The sequence below is a fragment of the Schistocerca americana genome, chromosome 2, assembly GCF_021461395.2.
Source record: "Schistocerca americana isolate TAMUIC-IGC-003095 chromosome 2, iqSchAmer2.1, whole genome shotgun sequence".
Taxonomy (NCBI): domain Eukaryota; kingdom Metazoa; phylum Arthropoda; class Insecta; order Orthoptera; family Acrididae; genus Schistocerca; species Schistocerca americana.
The window spans coordinates 1,065,291,839-1,065,315,662 of record NC_060120.1 but is presented as its reverse complement, the minus strand read 5'-3'; the positions used below and the strand labels follow the sequence as shown (position 1 = coordinate 1,065,315,662).

Below are 23,824 nucleotides of genomic sequence, written 5' to 3'. Positions count from 1 at the left end.
ACAACGTACATGAGGACCACAATGATGGTAATGCACTTTTAGCAATTTAAAGTGATACTGAAAGAGTTGTCGACGCATGTAATTTATCATCCTTGCTGCACAGGGGGCCACAAATACCGTCTCCAGTGAAACGTAGTAAAAGACAATCATTGTCCAAGGAACGGGTACTAAATATAATTATGTACATGGAAGATCTGTCGTAGCATACAGTCAGTTCCACAAGAAAGTGTAGACCATAATTTTAAACGTAGCGTAGCGATAGGATTGACTATTAGGTAAATGTGCAATTAGTAATAACATGTATTTTCGTGTAATCATATATTTGTGATAGTGCCTTTTATTTCATACAGGTAACAGCGTACACTTTCTTGTGGGACTGACTGTAGTAAAAAAACAATTATGAATAAGTTCGTGGCAATGCATAAGAAAAACTGCTGATATACAAGGCAGGACTAGGCGCCCTTCCTACAAAAACTGGTGTTTGCAGGTTTCAAGGATACTCGATACCATTTACGGGATTTTTATGATGGTGACCTACTACGTTATGCACATCAATTTGCGCGCGACATAGATTACTGTGATTTCAATGGGTGGTTGCATAACTTCAAACAGTGCTACGGAATTGGAAGACTTATGACGATGAAATTTCAAAGCATCAAGTTGACATCTGTACATGAGATAAACAAACGTACATGAGATAAACAAACGTATTCCACTGTTCAGTAGGGAATATGTTTTTAACTGAGATTTTAAGAGGACATTCATATGAGAGGTACCCTGAAAACCAGAGCTACCAACAGAGTTGTATCAAGATAAGGCAACATCAATGTCTTTAACGCACTCGTATACAATTATGCCGACTGTTAATCTGGGTGGTAATGGCTCTAAAGCTATTGTTCTGCGAGGTGCTGTGCCTCCTGGAATTGTTTCTCGTGCGCCTGATCTTACAAAGGCAGTAGGGAATATTTAACTCACAGGAAGCAAGAGTGGGAAAATGGGCGTAAAAGTACAACTATGGTTTGAGCACTGCTTTTGGACAATAGCTGGTCAAAATAAGTTGCTTTTGTTTTGTTGCTGGTACGCACATAAAAATTGTACTCCTTTAGAGCAAATTATCCGTCCTGAACACTGCGTGATATTGCAATCCATACCATATGAAACCACTAGACAAATTCAGCTTCTGGATGTTCGTTTTTCCGTGAATATAAAACATATTATGGCACGATCTGCAGCTACACCTTAAACTATAGCGAGTTTCACGGTGGGCTCCACGACAGACTGTTTCACATTCGGTTACATGCCGTCACATTCCAACAGTTTTCATCATCCCGTTACACCAATATGATTCTGTAGGCATTCTTTAGGAGCGGATACGTAGCTGAACGTTCCGCGCGATTTGTATCTCCCAAGGAGTTCGCCTTCAGTCTTGATGGTGCGAACCCTTGTGATCACTGTGACACGCCATTTTTCATTAGATGTTCGTGGTGCTAGACAATGTTTTGTTCTGAACATGTCTTGAGTGTTGACGATATTCATTTTATGAAGTCTACTACATATATACCATATAAGTTTGATGTCTGTACCTGCGGCACATTCTTTTCTACCGTCACTCCTGATGCACGTGATGAGTCATTAAAAGTTTATATTTTCCCTATCAAAATTGTTAACACAGTATTTTCGAGTGAGACTTACTAAAGACTGAACTTGCGACCTTGCACTCAAGGAGTAGATGTCAATAGTAGTGCCCACGTGCTTCAAGGCAATCGATTCTGACTGATGGCCTCACCAGTTTGGTCCCTTAGGAGTCACACACGCAATCGATTCCCTTCAGCAGCTCATGGCCATTGCGGCCTCAACATATGAAGAACTCACCAGGTGTCCCAGGCGCAGGCGACGGTTGCGTTGGCGACCACGTCAGCGGGCACGGCGTCCGCCATCGCGCTCGTGTCCGCGAGGATGGTGTGCAGAACCCCCAGTGCTGCGCCGGCAGCCATCGCGCTGGGTCCGTACATGTTCCCCACCCACAGCGCCACCGGCTCCTGGTACGTAGCCACCACTGTAGGCACACAGCAGTTTCAGCCTCGCTCACAAATGCGTATCACTAAGCGGCGAGTGCTCTGTAGCTGATCGAACTGGAAATAGTGTGGTCGCCGAGGGAAGGATGGGGTAACGGAGGGGGCGAAATGATATGGAACTGGGATTCGATACATTATTCACACTAGTTTTCAGGTTACCAGGATTTTCTATTTTAGTTTCACAAATGTACTGGCTGCATATAATACGAGGATGAGTCAAATGAAAACCCTAAATTTGTAATAACAAATCGAAATTTCGCACCATTAACCCGTAAGTTGGTAAGCGTGATACAAACAGCGTGCAGAAAGTCCTGTAGGTGGCAGCATAGTGCAGATACGCACATACCGTCGAAGTGTCAGTATAAAGATGGCCGCCCCACTTGCGACTTGCCCCAGGCAAGAATGCGTTCTTTTATTCGGTTTTTGCGTGGTGAAGGTGTGAAACGTATTGAAATTCATCGACGAATGAAGGTTCAGTACGGCGATGCATGTTTGTCACAGCAGCAAGTCTACGAATGGAGTACAAAGTTCGCAAATGGTGTGACTTCAGTGGAAGATGCTCCTCGTCCAGGTAAGGCAAAACGAGTTGTGACTCCACAGAACATTGCAGCAGTTGAAGCTATTGTGATGGAAAAGCGCCAAGTGACACTGAACGGCATTGACAGATTAGTCATGGGTCAGCACACCACATTGTGCATGATGTGCCCCACTTTCACAAAGTGTGTGCGAGATGGGTGCCACGTCAGCTGAAATGAGAGAATGAAGTGTTGATGCTTGTGAAGAACTTCTTCGGCGCTTTGAACGAGAAGGTGATGGCTTCCTTGCAAGAATCGTTACTGGGGACGAAACCTGGGTTCACTTCCACCAACCGGAAACGAAGAGAGCGAGCAAGGAATGGCGCCATTCCTCATCACCAAAACCAAAGATGTTTCGAACAGAACCATCAACAGGAAAGGTTATGCTGACTCTTTTTTGGGGCGAAAAAAGGCGACATTTTGGAGCATTACATGCCAAGAGGGACCACTGTCAGCAGTGCATCATACACAGACCTCATAAAAATCATCTGCGGCCTGTAATCATATCAAAGCCACGTGAATTGCTGTCAGCAGGGTCCTTTTGCACCATGACAATGCAAGGCCCCACACTGCCCGTACAACAGCTGCAACAATCACAGACCTGCATTTTGAGTGTCATCCGTATCCACCACACTCACCAATCCCTGCCCCAAGTGATTTACATATGTTTGGACCACTCACAGATGCAATGGCAGGAAAGAAGTCCCGTTCTGATGAAGAAGTACTGAAAGGTCTCTGTTGGATTCCTTTCATGTTAATTTCTTAAATCTGTTGTCATTTACGGCATAAATTCCTCTTCTAAATTTACTGTGGTGTTTCTAACTATCTGTGAGGAGACTGAGCAGTGAAACGTGTTACTTTTACACATAAACAAGAACGATCTGTCACACTACTACACAGTACATATGTAATTCATGTCACACAGTCTCATACGGAACCTACATCCGCTTTCTTTTATATACTGTATATGACAAGATACTGTCATTCCCCTTCCCTTCTGTGTGAGAGGATGAATGAGCAAATGTATTTCTAGTTGCATGCTTGATGGTAGCAGACAAGCCTGTCTGCAAGAGGACAGTAGGACCAACGTCAGAACAGGTAGCTACGCTTTCTAAAAGCAGAGAGGTTTCTATTCTTAGTATAATCTGTCCGTCCCTTGTCATGTTGGTATAGGAAGCTGCCTCTCTGGTCACTTCCGTTTGTATCTGTTAAGCACGCTCGGTAGTGGCCCAGGTCAGTCTGTCTGCGGCGAGCGTCTGAAGTTGTAAGATCTCCGGCAAACAGTGGATTTCTTAAGTTCAGCCTAACTGAAAATTTAATCGCCTTTATTTCAGGTTTAGCTCTAAAATATCTTATGTTATCTTAAATTGCAACGCAGTGTATTTCGAGTGTGAAGTTCGGAATATCTTCCAGTAGTTGCTTTGTCACTACTTTGTGAGTAAAGTGGAACCACGTGTTGATCAGTAACTCTAACTAAGATCATCAATCTTAAATGCGAATGTGCGTGAGATTATAACGTCTAGTCTTGACAATATTTTTCAATATACCTACTTTTCTTTATGTTCAACCCACGTGGGGTGTACTTTGTGAGACCAGTACCACGTGCTTATACAATTGTTTGACCTATCAGGTTAATAGTAAGACGTTAGTAACCAGTTCGAGGTTTTCCTTTTGTAAACTGCTTTTCGATCTAATTTATTTTAATCATCAAAATTACTGTCGAGTTACACTCTGTGTAAACCAAGTTGACCACGTGAAGCATGTGGTGTAATCATCAAAGTAGCCTTCAGCTATTCTTTTCGGGAAGGTTTCACAGAGAGTTAGTATGAATTTAGTATACCAGTGTGTGGTAATTACATGACGGACAGGATTGCGCTATGAACATAACTTCTTTGGGTGAAAATTGAATCGGTTGGTAGTGGTTAATTTCCTCTTGCATATGTTTCAACGTTCTTCGTGTGTTATTTTATGAATGCAGTGTTGTATGCAGGCTCCCAATCTTGGCTCCATATTTGATGTGCTCTGTAAGATTACAGACTCACATTTTACAGTCCTAAATAAGGCACCAGTTTAGTTATGAATCAAGCTTAATATGCTGAAATTTCAATGATCAATGTTAAAATAAAATTCCAAATATAAACTGATTTATTTCTTTTTATTTAAATTCTCTTTATATATATATATATATATATATATATATATATATATATATATATATATATATATATATATATCACCAGTTATCGTATGACGATTAAAAGATTATAATTAATGTTAGTCTGGTTGGGAATTTGGTAAGCTAGACTGGATACCTGGTGAAACAGTTGCTCAGTAATGCAAGGTTAACTTCCCCAGGCAGCTCACAGCTTTTAACCAACTTTTATGGCCTTGAATGTCGGCACCGCTTACACCTCAAAATAATGCAACAACATTACACATGGCGAGCCTGTTCTGTGATTCCGCTGGTCTCTGGAATCTCTGAAATGTTAGATTGCGAGCGTTGCATAATCTCAATTTTTTCCCCCCTGCAGCACTCAAACAACTTCTGCGTTGTTTCTGAGCAGACTTTCAAATGAGTCACGGGGTTGTTGAACGGCATTGTTTGCCTTGTTCTTTTGTTTTCTATATTTGTGTGTTTTATATGTGTGTGTTTTTTTTCTCGCTTGTAAATTGCACTGCTTCGATCAAAGATAAAAATTTGTTTCGCGTGTGAAGAAGTGCGTACTAGGTTGGGTACCTTTCGTGTAACTGTCGCAATTTTTGAGGGATACATTTATTGTGATTAGTGTGTTGTGTACCGGGTATAAATTGAACTAATGCAGACACGTAACCAAGCTAAAAGTAGGCGGTCCAACAACTTAAGCAACATGGACCAAGGGGATAATTTGATTTCGAATATTGATGCGTCGGATGGTTTCGAAAATGCAATGGGGAATACTTCAGACGAAATGTAATACAGGACGAATGGGCTCACAGCAGAGCCAGAAATTAATTTGCCTCCTACTAACCTAATTGATTTGGCAGAACTCATGAAAGCCTTGTTGCAACAAAATAAAGAAAACGTAGAGAAATCAGAAAAATCGTTCTGAGGACAAAAAGAATCATCTGAAAAATCGAACTGAGAGCTAGGCGAACAAATGACGCAGAAATCTGAAAAATCTATTCGAGTGCTAGGTGAACAAATGACGCAGAAATCTGAAAAATCGATCCGCGAGCTAGGTGAACAAATAGGCGAAAAACTAATCCAGCAGACAAATAAAGTCGACAAGGCGATGCAGAGAGTGTCCGATGATATCTCACAAAGAATAAACAATCTGGAAAATGAATTAAAAAGCGATATTTTGAAAGAATTTTGCCGTACATTTGAACAAATCGATGACTGTCTGCAAGCCTTAGAACAGGGCAAGCGGAGTAGCGATGCAGAATCCAAAGAGAGCGAGGAACAGCTACTTAGGAATTTCCAAGCGCTGAGAGAAGAATGCCAAAGGGAACACCAGCAGATACTCTCGAGGGTCCAGGAGGCAGAAACACATTGTCCCGCGTCCGTTGGCAACACAGTAGCAGACAACAGTCAAACGATTCACGCACTCGAACAGCAAGTAGTTCAATTGAAGCAGATTGGGGCGGAGGACAACAGACAAATACAGGATAAGATGGCGGCATTAGCGGACATTGTAGACACGATGAAGGTGATGGAGAGCGATAACAATACTACCCCCCCAGCAGTCATAGAGACTGAAGAAGTGCGTTCGCTTCTTAGATTTCAGAAGGGACACTTCGAAGTGAACAGGCTGCACAAAGCCGTAACAGGCGAATTACAAGAACGCGTGGGGCATCTGGAAAGCAACATTGGATGTGATTCCGAACTCGCCAATAGCACTAAAAGAAGCCATACACACAGTGCAGAGAGGGACTCCGGCCACGAGGGAGATTTTGACGACAGGGAAGAATGTTTTTTGAGGGGCAGACATGAGAAAAATAGAAACATTGAAGGGCCTCGCCGGGAGGAAATGCGGGGATTTGATTTCAAACAATTCCTTACAGTGAGAAAGTTTGAGAGATTTCGAAATTCGCAAAAAGGAATACTTCCACGAGCATGGCTCGAGTAATTTGAATTCTGCCTTCCCCCCGACGGGGCAGATTCACATAAGATAGAATATATGTGTGGCTATTTGGAAGGCGAACCGGCGATTCGCACGAGGTCGGCAGCGCGTCACTGCAACTCAACTCGGGATTTTCGACAAGCCTTTCTGTCCGCCTATTGGTCGGAAGCGGCACAAGATAGGATCAAGCTTGGCGTAATTATGCTGCCAAATTTGAACCAGTCTGGTTTCGGCAGCTCAGCACACCTATTCGACCACATGCTGCAGGCAGATCAATTTTTATACGACACATACGGGCCTGCGGAACTAATTAGGATATGCATCACCAAATTGCCGATGCACTTGCGCCACGTCATTCTTGCGGGACGATGCAAAGAGGACGTGGAAACATTTAAGACTCTTCTTCAAGAGTTGGAATACAATACAGGAGAATTCCCGCCTAATCAGGCACGAAGTTATTACGGAGCACAGCAGCGCGATCGCAGTCGTGGCCGTAGTACTAATCAACGGCGTGACTGGTCGTCGCGACGCGAATGGAACAATAATCGGGACCGGCCGTATAGAAACTGGGGTACCAGTCGCGAACACAGGTGGAACAACGGAAATGGTCGAGGACGTGGACAGTATCGTGAACGCAACAGTTACGGCAACCAGAAACGATACTACAGTGAACACGGTGGGGATAGGACTGTAGGCGGAGCACCTCATGATGTTGAAACTCGGCCGGCTAACCCTAGACATAATCCAGCAAATGGAAATGAACAAAACCGGCAATGACAAACGATCAGCGTAGAAGGCGTCCAATCGGAACAAATCAGCGACATGGGAAATGAGTGCATACGGTATATAGAGAGGGAAGATATTAGAGAGGATTTGTTACAAGAAACTACGAGTGCTAAAATTTCGGGAATAATTCCAGTCGTGACAGATGCAGTAAACGAAATATGTTTTAAGTGTGTCATTGACACTGGAAGCCCTTTCTCCATAGTGAGCGAGGCAGCATTTCAAAAATGCGAAGGGACTGGGACTAGGCCCGTTTTTCAAGTGCGAGGAATAAAGGTGAAGGGCGCAATCTACGGTAAGAGCGTAGAAATCTGAAGGCAGACTCGGCTTAATTTTACCTTCCAGGGAAGAGAGTTTGAGTACAACTTCTTTTGCTCCCAATGCTGAATGTGGCAATGATTTTGGGAAATGACTTCATGAATGCCCACCATGCAGTAATTGACATGGGTGGAGGAGTAATGACATTTCAAGCTGGGGATCAGGCAATTAATTTAGTATTTGATGAATGCATATTACGTGTCGAGCCAGAAATCAGTTGCCTAAAATTTCAAGCTCAAACCGAGTCGCAACCCAGACTAGAGCTACTCTAGTGAACTATGTAAGTGAGTCGTGCTCTACGTCTGGTGAGCAGGGGAAAGGTTGTTTTTGTTGATGCTCTGAGAAAGAGCATCGCGGGTGTCAGAACCACGGACAGGGAAAAGGTGAAATTGTATTGCCTACTTAGGAATCATGAACGGGTATTTTCTGAGGCTCCGGGGTCGATTAAGGGTTTTACTTACCAATTCAGAGTACGTGACCATCAGAATTTTTCTGTTAGACCATATCCTATTCCCGTGGCGCATAAAGCCCAAGTGGAGAAGGAAATAAACAAGATGTTAGAACAAGGAATAATTGAGCGGGCAGTAAGCCCGTACAACTCACCCTTGCTTGTCGTGCCAAAACGCGACAACTCGGTTCGTTTGGTACTAGACTCGAGACAGATAAACACAATTATTATGTCGGAAACGGACAGGCTTGAGAGCCTTGAGGAACTCTTACAACGTTTCCACGGGGTAAAGGTACTATCATCTGTCGACCTCCGTTCGAGTTTTTGGCAAATCGTGGTACACCCATCTTGCATATTATATACAGCGTTCCTGTGTTATGGAAATTGTTTCCAATTCCGGCGTCTCCCGTTCGGACTAAACGTCTCATCAGCTGCTTTTATAAGGGGATTAAATAGCATTTTGCCTGATGATTTGAAACAGCGAGTGACAATTTACGTGGATGACATATTAATTGCGGAAAAGTCGTGGGAGGATCATAATGACGTTCAGAACAGACTACTGGATGTTTTTGAGAAGGCAGGTGTAACAGTCAACTTAGATAAGTCACAGTTCGGACGAGAGAAGATAAAATTCTTAGGCCATATTGTCTCAGCAAATGGAATACAACCTGATCCGGTGAAAATTGCGGTGATAGCGGAGTGTGCAATGTCGACAAATAAAAAACAGTTGCGAGCATTCTTAGGCTTGTGTAATTTTTATAAGCGATTTATAAATTTTAGTGTACTTGGTACACCCCGTCTATGTTGACTAACAGGGAAGAACGCTTTGTGGGTCTGGGATCAAGAGGCACAGGATGAATTTTATAAATTGAAAAAGGCATTGGTAGAGGCTCTCATCCTCGTGCATCCCGACCTGACACAATAATTCTGTTTAATAACAGACAGTTCCTTGTCAGGATTAGGTGCGGTACTGTTTCAAACGGAAGGAAATGATGATATTATAACTTGGAAAACAATCTCGTTTGTGAGCAGGGTGCTCTCTCGATGTGAAAAAAATGATTCCGTGACAGAACTCGAAGCACTCGCGATGGTTTGGGCATTCTCAAAATTTAGGTATTTCTTATTTGGAAGGATCACCAGGGTTTACACTGACCATCGTGCACTCCAATTTCTTATGAGCAAAAAAATCACGCATGGGAGACTGGGACGCTGGGCACTATACCTACAAGAATATAATTTCACTGTAGAATACATTCCGGGACAGAAAAATGTAATTGCTGACGCTTTATCGCGCATTCCTATAGGTTTGGTTCACACAGAAGAAGGGGAACTCGGTGAAAATAATTTTAGCATCCTATACTTACAGAATGTAGCGTTCGAGAACTTTGTTTCCACCTCTTTAGGGAGTATAGCGGACGAACAGGATAAGGACGCAGTATTGAAAGATATAAAGAAGAAGTGGGAGGACAAGGAGAATGTAGGAATACGCCAGTACTACTTAGTGCGCAATAGAACACTATTCAAGAAACGAGCCCCGGACGACTCCAGATGGGTTTTCGTGATTCTGGAGGAACTCGTAAACAAAATTATGTGGTACATACGTTTGAGTTATGGTCACTTCGGAGCACAGAAATGTTGTGAAAAACTGAAGGAGACATGCTATTTTAATAACATGCTACGGCGTATGCGTTGTGTACTTTGAGTGTGCGGACCTTGTTAGCGAGCAAATGCGGCCACAGTCACGTATGCTGCATCATTGCACCCGATAATACCAAGCAAACTTTGTGACCTCGCGGCCGTGGATCTATTTGGGCCACTAATACGATCTAAAGCAGGTTTTGCATATGTTTTCGTAGCGGTGGAGCTAACCTCCAAGTTTGTGTGTCTGACTCCGTTGAGGCGAGCAACAGGAAGGGCAGTGGCAACTGCATTTGCAAAGCAGTTTCTGCATGAAGTTGGGCGTGTGAAAAGTGTTATCTCTGATAATGGACCACAATTTAGATCGCAATACTGACAGCGGATGCTTCGAAGGATAAGAATTAAACCTATATATATATATCTCTGTTTCACCCCAGCTCGTACCCCAGTGATCGTATTATGGGCGAATTAGGAAAATTATGTACGTTATACTGCAGTCGTGATCACCGATCGTGGGACATACACCTAAAAGGATTTCAAAACATAATTAATGAGTTGCCTAATACGTCAACACAGCTTCCGCCAACCACTGTGCTAAAAAACAAGGAGCCCCGAGCAGAATCAAAGAGGTGGTGCCTAGGCCACTAGAGCCGAGACTACGCCGGAACGCAATTGTTGACTTAGCTTTACGCAACATCAAGCGTGCAGCAGAAGCCAGAGTCAAGGCGTATAAGAAAAACGTGAGAAAAACAATGTTTCATGTAGTACAAAAAGTTCTTATCAGATCACACAAGCTGTCTAACAAACGGTCGGGTGCCTGCAAGAAATTTTTTAATCTCTTTAACGGCCCATACCGGATAAGGAAGATTCCCCATGAAAACGCCATAGAAGTTGAAACTCTTCGATCGAAGAAATCAAAAGGGCTACACCATGTGTTAAACGTAAAACCATACATTGAGTAGAAAGGACAGTGAGGAGTAGAGAAGACGGTGAAGAGAAACAATTGATTATTTTACATTTGTGATAAATGCATTTTGAATAATATGTTGGTAAAAATAATTATAAAAATGTTTCTATGCGATTGATTGAAGTGATGTTTTTAGTTTTTTTTTTTCTTGTGCAATTAGGATTTAGGTTGGTCCAAACGTGAAGATAAAACGTTTCTTTGTGAACGAGTGAAATGCTGTTTATGGCTTTTTGTGTAAATTGAAAAGAGTCGCTCCTGAGAGAAGCAAGATCTGTGTTGAATTAATGCAAAACTCAGGGGAATATCCGATCTGTGGGTATTTTGGGTCTGGCAAACCCAGGTCCCCAGCTGTTAGTAGCCTTGTTTCCGATGTTCTGCTTTCAGTGCTACTATCTGTCTATTACTATTCTATATCTGTCAGTATAAATGAGGATCTCTTACTATAGTATGCGTGCTGTATGAATACTTTAAGATAGGAGAACTCTGAGAAGGCAATGAGTAGGTTTGGAATCTTGAAAACAGGGTGCGATAATACGATTGTTTAACCAATGGCTTCCCAATAAACGCTAATATGTTAATATTGATGATATATGTCTTTTTTGTTCTTTACAGCTGAGTACGTAAAGTGCTATCTGTGGATTTCGTAAGCGGATTGATTCCCTTCAAGGTGAAAGAGGAATTGTTGTTTGTGTAATTTACGTGGCCCTGAATTATTATTGTGGTAGTCAAATGACGAGCAGTTTTCCAGCCAATGGAGAATGGAACAGAAATATGGATCCTTTTTGTAGTCTTGATTGATGTTGAGCCAGAGCCTGAAAAGTTATTCTGCGTTAATACTTGTCCTAGAGAAGTGACGTTTATGTGTTTTGCTGATGCTGTGAGCATTACAGCTTACTGTTTTTGCTGTTGCGAGATGCACTGCAGCCTATATGAGTTGAACTAAAGAGATTTCTCTGTTGAAGGTAGAGGAAGAGTAAATAATTTTGATTATGGGATCTAAGGAAAGCTTGGTTTAATGTAATAAGAATGAAGCAAAACATTTGTCATTTAAACTAAAGGAGGATTCGGATCTGTTGTGTCTGTTGTAAGTTCAATATGTTAAGATGAAACTGTTTTACAGAATAGAGGAGACCACAATTTTGCCATTCATGAGGAATGAATCCGGAATAACCACAACAGGAGAAATAACTGATTTGGAAGCGAAAGGTAACTTAAAGAAGGAACGAAATTGCAGCAAAATGGGTAAGAAAATGTAATATAACCTGTAGGATGAAAATATTTTTACCCTTCTAAGAGTCATCTGTGTGATTCATTCTTGTGCTAACGTAATTTTAGATGAAATTGTCTTACTGTTTTATGTATAAACATACGAGTATGATAAATGTATAATTGTGAGTTTCTTATCAGGTGTGTCAACTCGTATAAATCTTTTGGCGTGCGAATAACCATTGTTCTTTTTACTATGCATGTTTAAGGAAAGTTTCTCCATATTTATCATGTGACAAGACATATGCCGCGAGCGTCAAGAAGAGAACAAATTAGAACTATGTTGTAGTGGTATAAACACTGTGTTGAAGTAGGATTGAAGTAGCTTGTAGGATTAACTAGTAGTGGATTGAAGTAGAATTTTGAGTAATACATGTTTATGGGTTGTTAGTTTGTAGTATAGACAAAAGGCGTGCATGTGTGTGTGTGTTTGTGTGTGTAAATAACATGTGAACCCTATGCTTCCCTGACCTGTACTTGTACAAGGCGTAATCCTATTTATTTTAGTGAATTAATAAGTAGCATTTGATTTCTTAAAACGCAAGAGAACCACATTAGTGATGTGGATTTAGATATTATATTGTCAGCTCATTTAATTTTTATTTTTATATTGTAGAGTCATTTCACTTTTACTTTTTATATTGTCAAGTCATTTAACTTTTATTTTTATATTGTTGATTCATGTAACTTTTTTTATTTGCAAAAAAAAAATTAAGTCTCACTTTTGTTCTTAAAAATTGTGAAAGACAATACTAAGTGGTACTATGTATGACATTTTGTAATCACAAAACTATGATGAACAATTTCTGTGAATGCAGTTGAGAACGAGAAAGCAAACCGGCTTAACTCTTACGAGACAGCGGGAGCAGCGAGGAGGAGGACTAGTTGTAAACAGGCAGGTTTCCCAGCGGGACACACTGTCAACCGGGCCATTTCGGGAGCGCGGTCGTCAAGAAAAGAAGGGTACGCAGCAAACACTTTCCCTTGCACCCGGAGCTAATGGCCGGCCGCACCAGTGCGACCCTTCGTGGAGGTGATGACCTGAGATGGCCGAGCGGTCCACCGCGAGGAAATCCATCTGCTAGCAACTCACCACACGCACGTGACCGTGACGAGACGGCAGCGGTGAAACGACAGAAGACAGGGGATAAAGGGGCGTGGAGCCTTTTGACAGGTACTGTCAACGACGCCTATCAACATTTCCTGGCGGAAGTCCATTTGTCAAGCGACAGTAAATCGTGGTTCGATGTTCTCTGGTCGCTAAGGGTGGCACAAAGAAGAGCCATTAAGTGTCATCCTTGACCAGGAATATCAAACCGGCGAGCCAATTGAGGATAACTCAAGAATTTGACAACACAAGGGGCGTGGAGCCTTTTGGCATGTACTGTCCAGAGAAACTGGCAGTCTTCAACGACGCCTTTCAAGATACTGTACTGTGTGACTTGAACCGAAGATATTGCGGAAACTGTAACTGCTATTGACGTGCGGTTTTCACAGAATGGATTGATAGTCAGGAGCTCGTATTGTTGGCCAATAGACGGATAGTATCAATACTTAGAACGCATATTTTGTATGAACAAGGACTTTTTAAATGGAATACCGGCTACTGACATCACAAAACTAAAAGTAGTGTTAGTTAGAATGTCAGTGGTGTTTGTTGCAGGATTCTTGTGCGAATCGCTTACGAGATATCGTATTCTGAAAAATTTCCTGCTGGCCGGGGTGCCCGAGCGGTTCTAGGTGCTACAGCCTGGAACAGCGCGACCGCTACGGTCGCAGGTTGGAGCCCTATTTGAACCCCCACTTTTTTTTTTTTTTTTTTTTGAAAAATTTCCACACAGAGACTTGCTTGTGCCATTCAAACTGCGCAGTTGCTAGGCACGATGTTGTTATGTATACTTACATCCTTCGTCTATATCTACTTAGATATTCCTGAACCCACCGTACAGAGCATGGCGGAGTGTACCCCATACCACCACTAGTCATTTACTTTCCTGTTCCACTCGCAATTAGAGTCAAGGCCAAACGGATGTCTATATGCCTTTGTATGAGCCCTAGTTTCTCGAATCTTATGTTCTTGGTCCTCATGTGTAGTGTATACTGGCGGCAGTAGAATCTTTCGGCAGTCAGCTTCAAATGCCGGTTCTCTAAATTTTCTGAGTAGTGTTTCACTTCGCCTTCCCTCCAGGGATTCCCATTTGAGTTCCCGAAGCATCTCTGTAACACTTACGTGTTGTTCGAACATACCGGTAAAAAATCTATCAGCGCCCTTCTTAATTGCATCGATGTCTCCCTTCCATCCGACAAGGTACGTATCCAAAACACTCGAGAAATACTCGAAAAGAGGTCAGACAAGTGTCCTAAGTGCGGTGTCTCCAACACTGGTGAACCACCCTTTCCTAAAATTCTCCCAATAAATCAAAGTCGACCATTCGCCTTCTCTCCCGCAGTCCTCACATCCTCGCTCCATCTCATACCACTTAGCAAAAAGTTGCGCCCAGATATTTAAACGACTTGAATGTGCCAAGCAGGATACTAGTAACAGTGTGAGCGAACATTACAGATTTGTTATTCGTATTCATCGACGTTAACATACATATTTCCACGATTAGAACTGGCTGAGATTCATGACACCAACTAGAAAGTTTGTCTAAGTCATCTTCGATCCTGCCAACGGCGCTGCAGCAGTGGTAACACCGATTCCTTTCAGATCACCGAAGTTAAGCGCTTTCGGTCTAGGCTAGCACTGTATGGGTGACCATTCAGTCTGTTGGGCGCTGTTGGCACGCGGGGTGCATTCAGCCCTTGTGTGGTAAACTGAGGAGCTACTTGGTTGAGAGGTAGCGGCCTGCTGACCACATGTCTCTCCATATCCTCATCCAGTGATGCCTGTGGAATGAGGATGACACGGCGGCCGGTCGCTACCGTTCGGCCGTCCGAGACCTATTCGCATGGAGTTTAGTTTAGTTTATCTTGTTTCCTCCTACAGTCATTCAACTTCGACATTTTGCCGCACACCACGGCATCAACAACAAGTAGCCGCAGATTGCTGCCCACCCTGTCCGCCGGATCATTTATGTATGCAAAGAATAAAAGAGGTCCTGTCACACTTCCCTGGCGCACTCCTCACTATGTCCGTGTCTCTGATGAACATTCGCCGTCGTGGACAACATACTGGTATCTATTACTTAACAAGTCTTCCAGCTACTCTCGTATGTCTGTGGAACTGTTCCATATACTCGTGCCTTCGTTAACAGCCTGCAGTGGGGCATCGTGCCAAATGCTTTCTGGAGGTCTAGAAATATGGAATCTGCCTGTTGCACTTCAGTCGTAGTTCTCAGTGTATCATGTGAGAAAAGGGCAAGCTGAGATTCGCACGAGTGATGCTTTCTAATACCTTGCTGATTCGTGGACATAAGCTACTCAGTCTCAAGAAAGTTAATTATGTTCCAACTGAGAGTGTGTTGAAGGATTCTGCTGCAAACCGAAGTTAGGGATACTGGTCTGTAGTTTTTTGGGTGAGTTCTCTTACCCTTATTATATACAGGTGTGACCTGCGCCATTTTCCAGCCGCTTGTGACTTTGTGGCGGGCGAGAGAGTCACGACAAACGCAAGCTAGGTAAGGTGCCAAGGCCGTAAAGTAAAACCGAATTGTTATTCCATCTGGACCTGGTGACTTATTTGCTTACTAATCTTTCAGTTGTTTCTCTGTGCCAGGGATGCGCATTACTATGTCGTGCATATGGAAGTCCATCCGATGGTCAAATGACTGTATGTTTGTACGACTCTCCTGTGTGAACAATTTCTTGACCGTGAAATTTAAAACTTGGGCTTTCGTTTTGCTGTCTTCGACTGCCACACTAGACTGGTCAACAAGAGACTCAATGGAAGGCTTAGACCAGGATTTTGTCGGGTTCTCTGCAAGATCTTTTGCCAAGGTTAAAAGACTGTCGTTTATAATGTAAGAGATCCTGGCAGGAGACGCCAAATGAAAAGCTTCTACTTACGTTTCTAATCTAGACTGTAATAATAAAATGGGAAGGAACTGTTCATCAGAGCTCAGGGAAAAGTTGTGATCAAAATGACACTAGATTTATTCATTCTTAACATTACAAGAGAATAAAAATGACGAAAGAAACATTACAATTTTTTTTTTATTTCACAAACGCTTTCACTGACATGGGGTCTATGGTGTACAAAGTGATCACCTGGGGACAGACACACGACACTAACCAGAACACTAATCGCTTTATCCGACTTCATACACGTGAATCCGGGTTATGGCACAAAGCTACGCCACCACCATGCGTCTATACTCTACAATTCAAAAAAGAAAAATATGGTTTGAAAGAACAGAGTGCTGAGAAACATATATTAGAGCCCTACGCGACAGCAGCGGTCTCGCGTTCGGTTAATTCGGAACACAGGTACTTTCCTATCAGCCTCTGAAACCCCGATGGATTCCAGTGAGCAGGTGGATATGTTTTCTGGTCTGCCAAACCCATCTGACTCCGTACCACGACTGTGCGTGGCGGAATATGTCAAATGTTTAGACAGCCGACTCAAGACAAATAAGTACGCCCGCACTTCACTCGTTGTGAGCTTGATAAGCAGTACCTCTGATGGTTCAGAAGGAGACAGGCTCTAAGTGGCACACTAGCAAAGGCCACAAGTCTGACCGTTTTGGTAGAGACCCGCAGTTCTTTACTAGCGAGCATTATTAGCTGGGAGAGAGGCCTTTGCTCTGCTAACACAGATTTGACCAATCGGAGTCTTTAAAGTTAATAGCGAGAAAAAGGAAAAAAAGATTCAGCTTAGCAGCCTCTTTCCCGCGTGTTTGCCGTGTCTTTTGCTAACAGAATGCTCAGGATGGAAGCACAGCCCTCCATAAAAAGCTTTTTGTCTCCCCTGTTGCGTCCATTTCAAAGTTTCCAAAGAATGGCGATAAACACGCTAAAAGCCTCGTTCTTTCGCGAATTTGTTTTCAAATCGAATCTGGACGTCAGGGCGCCAGTCGCCCTGTCCCACGGAAATTCGCAGAACCTTCCCAGTTCTTTTGTCAGCTTCCTCCCTAACAAGGGCCCTTCTTCTGCTTTACTGCCGGTCTCCATTGCGCTGGCCAGTGCAGCGGCGACTTCTCTTCGCTAGTCTGTACACCTGGAAGCGCCTGCCTCCCGTTCGGCTCCAACTAAATGTGTCTTCACAATCATACTGCGGAACTCGGCCATCCGGAAATGTCTCCACAGGTTCTGCAGAAAAAACGCGCTTTGCTGGGTCCACCATCGCCGCAGATTTTACTGCAGTCGTTTAAATCGGCACCCTACTCCTTTGCATGCAGGTAAATCTTACCATCATTCCTTCCGTAGAGCATGCAAACAAGACCATTAACTGCTGCCCGCCATTTCATCAGAATGTATGAAGTCAAATCGCAGTAAAAATCATATTCCGCAAGAACATGAAGTGGCATAACACCGAATCAGAAGTTAAAGTGCCCTGCAATCTCTCAAGGTGTGATTGTGATAGTTGTTGTAAGCTTCACCCATAGATCTTTCCAAAGGCACACAAATCTGCACTAACCATTGCCTGTCATCATTTGTGCGTTCTCTTTTGAACCGATAGTGCAACAGCATCTGATTCCTCAGCGTCTCTGAGTGTGCAACAGCCTCTGATTCCTCAGCATCTTACGAATTTCGTTGTTAATTTGTAGTGGTGTTTTTCGATCTTGTATAAGCGTACTAGGATCATAAATCTTGTATAAGCTTACAAGGATCATAAATCTCCAGACCACGATTTAGAATCTGTTTGAACATTGCCCATAATTCCTCTAAGTCCATCTTACCGAAACTAAGTGATGTTAACTCACTAAGTGAGATGCCAACAACTGCTTATCTTTCTGTCTAACAGAAACACTCTCGCAGGCTTTTTGTCTGACTTCCGTAAGCACAGTTGCTTTAGTGATATTATGATCGCTAATCACTGTTTCTATACAGTCATTGTCGATAAGGTATGGCCTATTTGTAGCTACAGGTTCTAAGACATTTCCACTGATTATGGGCTTCCGAGGTACCTACTGAAGACAATTTTCAGAAATCGTGTTCAAAAGTATTTCGCACAGATGTTCCCGTCCATACACGATAGGTTAAATCCCTCCAACTAGCACTGCATGATGCGGGTATTTCCACACTAGTGATTGTAGACTTTCTCCAAATTACTCTAGAACTGTGACAGAGGAATCGGGTGGTGGTAAAAACATCCAGCCATTAAATTAGTTTCACCTGCACCTATCGCACGTGGCCAGATAACTTCTCTGTTACACTCAACTTTGACCTCAATAGAGACAATATTTTCAACTACCGCAATGAACGCTCCCGCTCCTACGGTCTCTAATCTCTCATTCCGATATAAGTTCCACCTCTCGCTAATGTTTCAGAGATTTTATACTTCGGATTTCAGCCAGCTCTGGGTTCCAAGAATAATCTGAGCGTGAGAACTTTCCTGGAGGGCAGTAAATTCGTCAACGATCTCTTGAGTTATTTATCAGTCTCTTCAACCAGTTACGTGAAAGTTGTAGTGTAACACGTAGACAAAGCAACAGAAGACAGAAGATGGGGAAATCAATGTTCTCGCTGCTGTTGCAGTTGATCCGCACGTTAGCTCCCGCACAATCGCACGAGGAAGTGGCGTGAGTCAGGCAAGTGTCCTATGCATTGTGCATCGACACAGGTTCCATTCCTCACACATCTCTCTCCATCAACAGCTGGAAGGAAATGATCCTGAGAATCCTGTTAACTTCTCTACATGGGTATTAAAGCAGGATACTCCAGATATATCATGTATCTTGGTTAGTGATGAAACCATATTTACCAATAATGGCCAGGTAGACCACCGAAACATGCATTATTCCTCCGTTGACAATCCCCGCTGGCTTCGCCAGGTACAACGCCAGCGTCCACGGAGTGTAAACGTGTGGTGTGCAGTAGTGAACCATAAGCCCATAGGCACGTGTTTCGCAGACGGAACACTGAACGCGCACAGATAGCGCAGTCTCCTAACAGAGCATCTTCCAGGTTTCTAGAAGACTTTCCACTGCAGACTAGGAGGGACCTGTTGAATCAATATGATGGCTGTCCGGCCGTAGTGCACGAAGCATTAGAGCATACCTTTACGAATTATTTCCAAATCGTTGAATTCGTCGCAGAGGACCTGTACCTTCGCCAGACCATTCCCCGGATCTGCCGCCTGTAGACATTTTTCTGTAGGGAAAACTGAAAGACGCTGTCTGCAAGGACATGCCAATTACAGCCGATGATATACAACGATGTATTACTGCAACCTGCTCAGAAATCTCCTCCGAAATTCTAGCACTTGTGCAGCAGTCATTCCATACCAGACTGGAGGCGTGTATTTCCTCCGCCAGAGGTAATTTTGAGCACAACTTATGACAGCCAGATGTCTCGTTGCTGGTCAGACTCTGCTAACTACTGTATGCACTTGCGTTAGTGTTGTGTGTGCCACCACAAGTACTGCACAAGTGTCGGTATGGGAACTTTTGAAATTACGATACCTCGAAAACGACGCGCACTATAATCATGCATCACCCACCACTGAAACTCTAATTTACTCTACTTTTAGTTTATTAATGTCAACAGGCGTTGTCCCATTTAAATAAAGTGTATGTTTGTAAAGAAATTACACTTTCGAAGTATTATTACAATCTGTTGATTGGCTAACAATACGAGTCCCTGTCTAACTAATCCATTATGTGAAAACCGCACATCAACAGTAGTTTCCATTTCCACAATACTGGGTGATCAAAAAGTCGGTATAAATTTGAAAACTGAATAAATCACGGAATAATGTAGATGGAGAGGTAGAAATTGACACACATGCTTGGAATGACATGGGGTTTTATTAGACCCAAAAAATAAAAAAGTTCAAAAAATGTCCGACAGATGGCGCTTCATCTAATCAGAATAGCAATAATTAGCATAACAAAGTAAGACAAAGGAAAGAAGATGTTCTTTACAGGAAATGCTCAATTTGTCCACCATCAATCCTTAACAATAGCTGTAGTCGAGGAATAATGTTTTGAACAGCACTGTAAAGCATGTCCGGAGTTATGGTGAGGCATTGGCATCGGATGTTGTCTTTTACCATCTCTAGAGATGTCGGACGAAAGTGGCAGCTGAGCATACGATCATCAGCAAACGACGCGCGCAAGAGGTCTTTCACGCGTCTAGCAATATGGGGTGGAGCGTTATCCTGCATAAACATCGTACGTTCCAGCAGGTGTTTGTCAGCCAGGCTGGAGATGATGCGATTCTGTAATATTACAGCTCCTTTTATACACGATTGTCACGCGCAGTCACTGACGTTTTGCTGTCCAGCGCCATATGTCGGACATTTTGTGAACTTTTTTTTGTTTTTTGGTTCTAATAAAACCCCATGTGATTCCAAGCATGTGTGTCAATTTTTACTTCTCTATCTACATTATTCCGTGGTTTATGGAGCTTTCAAATTTATACTGACTTTTTGATAACCAGGTATTTGCAATGAAGGCTTTAGGTGAGTAACCGTGTATATACTGGATGTAGAGAGAGTGTCAGGCGTTTGCTGGTTAGAAATACGATTAATGATAATAGTTATTTCCTGCAATCTACTTTCTACTTCTGTGATAATGGCGCTTAATTTCAAGATCAGTTCTTTTTTTGGTGGGGGAGGAGGGGAGGGCGGGAGGATCTCAACAGTCTTCCGGCGGGTTTGATGATGAACACCACGAATTCCTGTCCTATGCGTATCTGATCATCATTCATAGCAACTACACCAAACGTCGTCAGTTACATCTGACATATATTCCCATCTCAGTATTCCCCAATGATTTTTACCCTCGACTGCTCTCCCAAGAATCATGGCGATAATTCGTCGTTATCTTATCAGCAGTCCTGTTCTCCTATCCCTTCTTTATATCAGTTTTTCCCACATACGGGTTTCTTAGGCAGTTCTGCGTCGAACCTGCTCATTTCTTAGCTTAAAACTACCGTAATTTTCAGTAGCCTCCTATCGAATCCCATCTCACACGTTTCTATTCTCTTTTCATCCAGTTTTCCCATTGTATAGGACTTAATGTAATGATATACAGTCCTCCCAACTCACATACTCAGAAATTTCTTCCTCCAATTGAGGTCGATATTTGATACCAACTGACTTCTTTTGGCCAGGAAAGCTCTATTTTCTTCTGCTAGTCTTCTTATTATATGCTCCATGTTTCTGCTAGTCTGCATTTTCTGTCCTCCTTAGTTCGTCCATCTACTGAGATAGCATGATTCCTTCCGTTAGTCTACTTCACCGTTTTTTATTTAAGTTTATTGCTAATGTCATTTCTGACAGCCCGAACTACTTTCGTCGGATCGTGGTGTGTGCTTATTACAGAGTTTATTCCATTTGACACGGCCTGTAATTCTCCGTCACTTCCACTGGGGATAGCAATCTCATCAACGAATCTTATGGTTGATATTCTTTCAGCCTGAATTGTAACCCCACTATTGCACTTCTATTTCTGTCATTTGCTACTTCGATATATACATTGAACAGCAGTGGCGAAAGAATACATCCACGTCGTACACATATTTTAATCAGAACAGTACATTCTTTGTGTTTCATTTTCAGTGTTTCCTTTTGGATATTGTATAAATTGTATGTTACTCGTATTTTCGTATAGCTTACAGCAACTGTCCTCAGAATTTCGAAAATTTTCCGCTATTTTACACTGTGGTACTCTATTTCTAGATAGGCAAATCATGTCGACGTATCTTGTTTTCTCTTAAGTGCTTCCATTATCAAGTGCAAAGTCAGAACTGCCTCTGTGGTGCCCTTACATTTCATAGAGTCAAATTGTTCGTCATCTAAGAGGTCGTCAAACTGCGTTTCCATTCTCCTGCATATTATTCTTGTCAGAATCTTGTATGCGTGAGCTGGTTGCACAACAGTTTTTGCACTTACCTCCCGTTCTGTCTCCGGGACTGTGTGGATGACATTTCTCCTAAAGTCTTAGGCTATATCTCGAGTATCATAGATTCTTGAAGCTCACTGGAATAGTCGTTTCGTTTTCAACTTCTCCTCATAGGTTTCGAAGGAATATTGTCTACGTCATTATTCCTATTTGATCTCAAGTCTCTTCAGTCCGTAACCTCGCTGCTGCTACTGTCGCAGGTTCGAATCTTGCCTCATGCATGGATGTGTGTGGTGTCCTTAGGTTAGTTAGGTTTAAGTAGTTCTAAGTCTAGGGGACTGATGACCTCAGGTGTTAAGTCCCATACTGCTTAGAGCAATTTTTTTGATCTCAAGTCTTTCAAAGTTCGATTAAACTCTCCCTTAAAACTGAATCCCAATATCTTCTATATCGACTTACATTTTCACTTTCTTCCTCGTAGAGGTCTTCAGCGTAATCTTCCTACCTATCAGCTCGCTCCACTGCCGTTAACGATCAATCTCCTCTTGTACTTTGAATTTCATTTCGTGGAAAGCTGCTTTGACTTTCCTGTATCTGAATCAGCTCTTCCGGAGATCACCCACCCACCCCCCCCCCCCCCCCCCCCCACACACACACACACAAAACCCAGCCACCCTACACACATACCCACATATTGAATATATGCAGGGCCGAACGTGTCTCTATTATTGTTATTCAGAGATCGCAGCTGATTGCCACGATCTCCAGTGAGAAGGCGGAGCTAGCTGCTTCATAGGTGGATTTTGTCTCCTAAGAACGCGATGGTCTGTTGCCTCGATAGATGACGTTCTCGGAGAAGGGCTTCCATCTGCAGGTGATTTATTTCCTGGAATCCTTTAAAGTCTTCGGTGTTTTTCGGTGTATTTCTATTCCCTTTAGCGTCGTTTTTTGACGTTCCCGGACGCGGGTTCCTATCCTTAATTTGTTCCTCACGACATCGTCTACAAGTCCTCGAAAGTTTTCGGTATAGTTTTGTAACACCGTGTACGTACAGAGTGATCATGAACAGTCTGAAAAGCTTGTAAGAGCATTGCAGGGTAGGTTGCCCTGATAAATAACTGTTAATGAAAAAAATTAGATACGTGGCGCCGTTTCTGAGATAATTTGCGCTGAGGCTAGCCAATCAGGGCGTCGCACGCGCGAATTCAAGCAGTGTGCCAGAGACGGTGTCGCCAAACGTGTACTTCGTTTGGTTTCCTGGAATCGAACAAGAGAGCAATACGAAAACTCATCATAGAACGAAAGCAAGGATAGAGCCCGAATTGAAGGTTGAGGTCTCGTGGGCAATCGCCTACGCTGGGAGAACAACTGCACTAGTTATATCTGGTGGACACTTTAATTTGCGCGCGCAACGCCCTGATCGGCAACTTTTGCTAACTGATTCGGAAACGGCGTAACGTACAGAATTTACTTCTTCACAATTTTTATCAGCACAACCTATCCTGCAATGCCCTTACAAGCTTTTCAGACTCTTTCTGACTGCCCCATACGTACAGGGTGTTATAAAACTATAAACCGGCCGAGCGGTTCCACTTTGAACGTGAAATTGTAGTTGGAGCTAGAGGCGTGGGACATTCCATTTCCGAAATCGTTATGGATTCCATATTCTGACATCTACAGTGCCACGTTTCAGGCATTACC

General features: G+C 42.9%; 1 protein-coding gene across 1 annotated transcript in view; it reads right to left on the bottom strand.

Moving 5' to 3' along the window:
- Window positions 1-23,824, bottom strand: part of LOC124595899 (fatty acyl-CoA reductase 1-like) — a 237,329-nt gene that overhangs the window by 99,448 nt on the left and 114,057 nt on the right. The window contains exon 6 of the mRNA XM_047134807.1: window positions 1,873-2,056. Coding sequence (XP_046990763.1) covers window positions 1,873-2,056 — 184 coding nt within the window. The remainder of the gene's footprint in view (window positions 1-1,872; window positions 2,057-23,824) is intronic.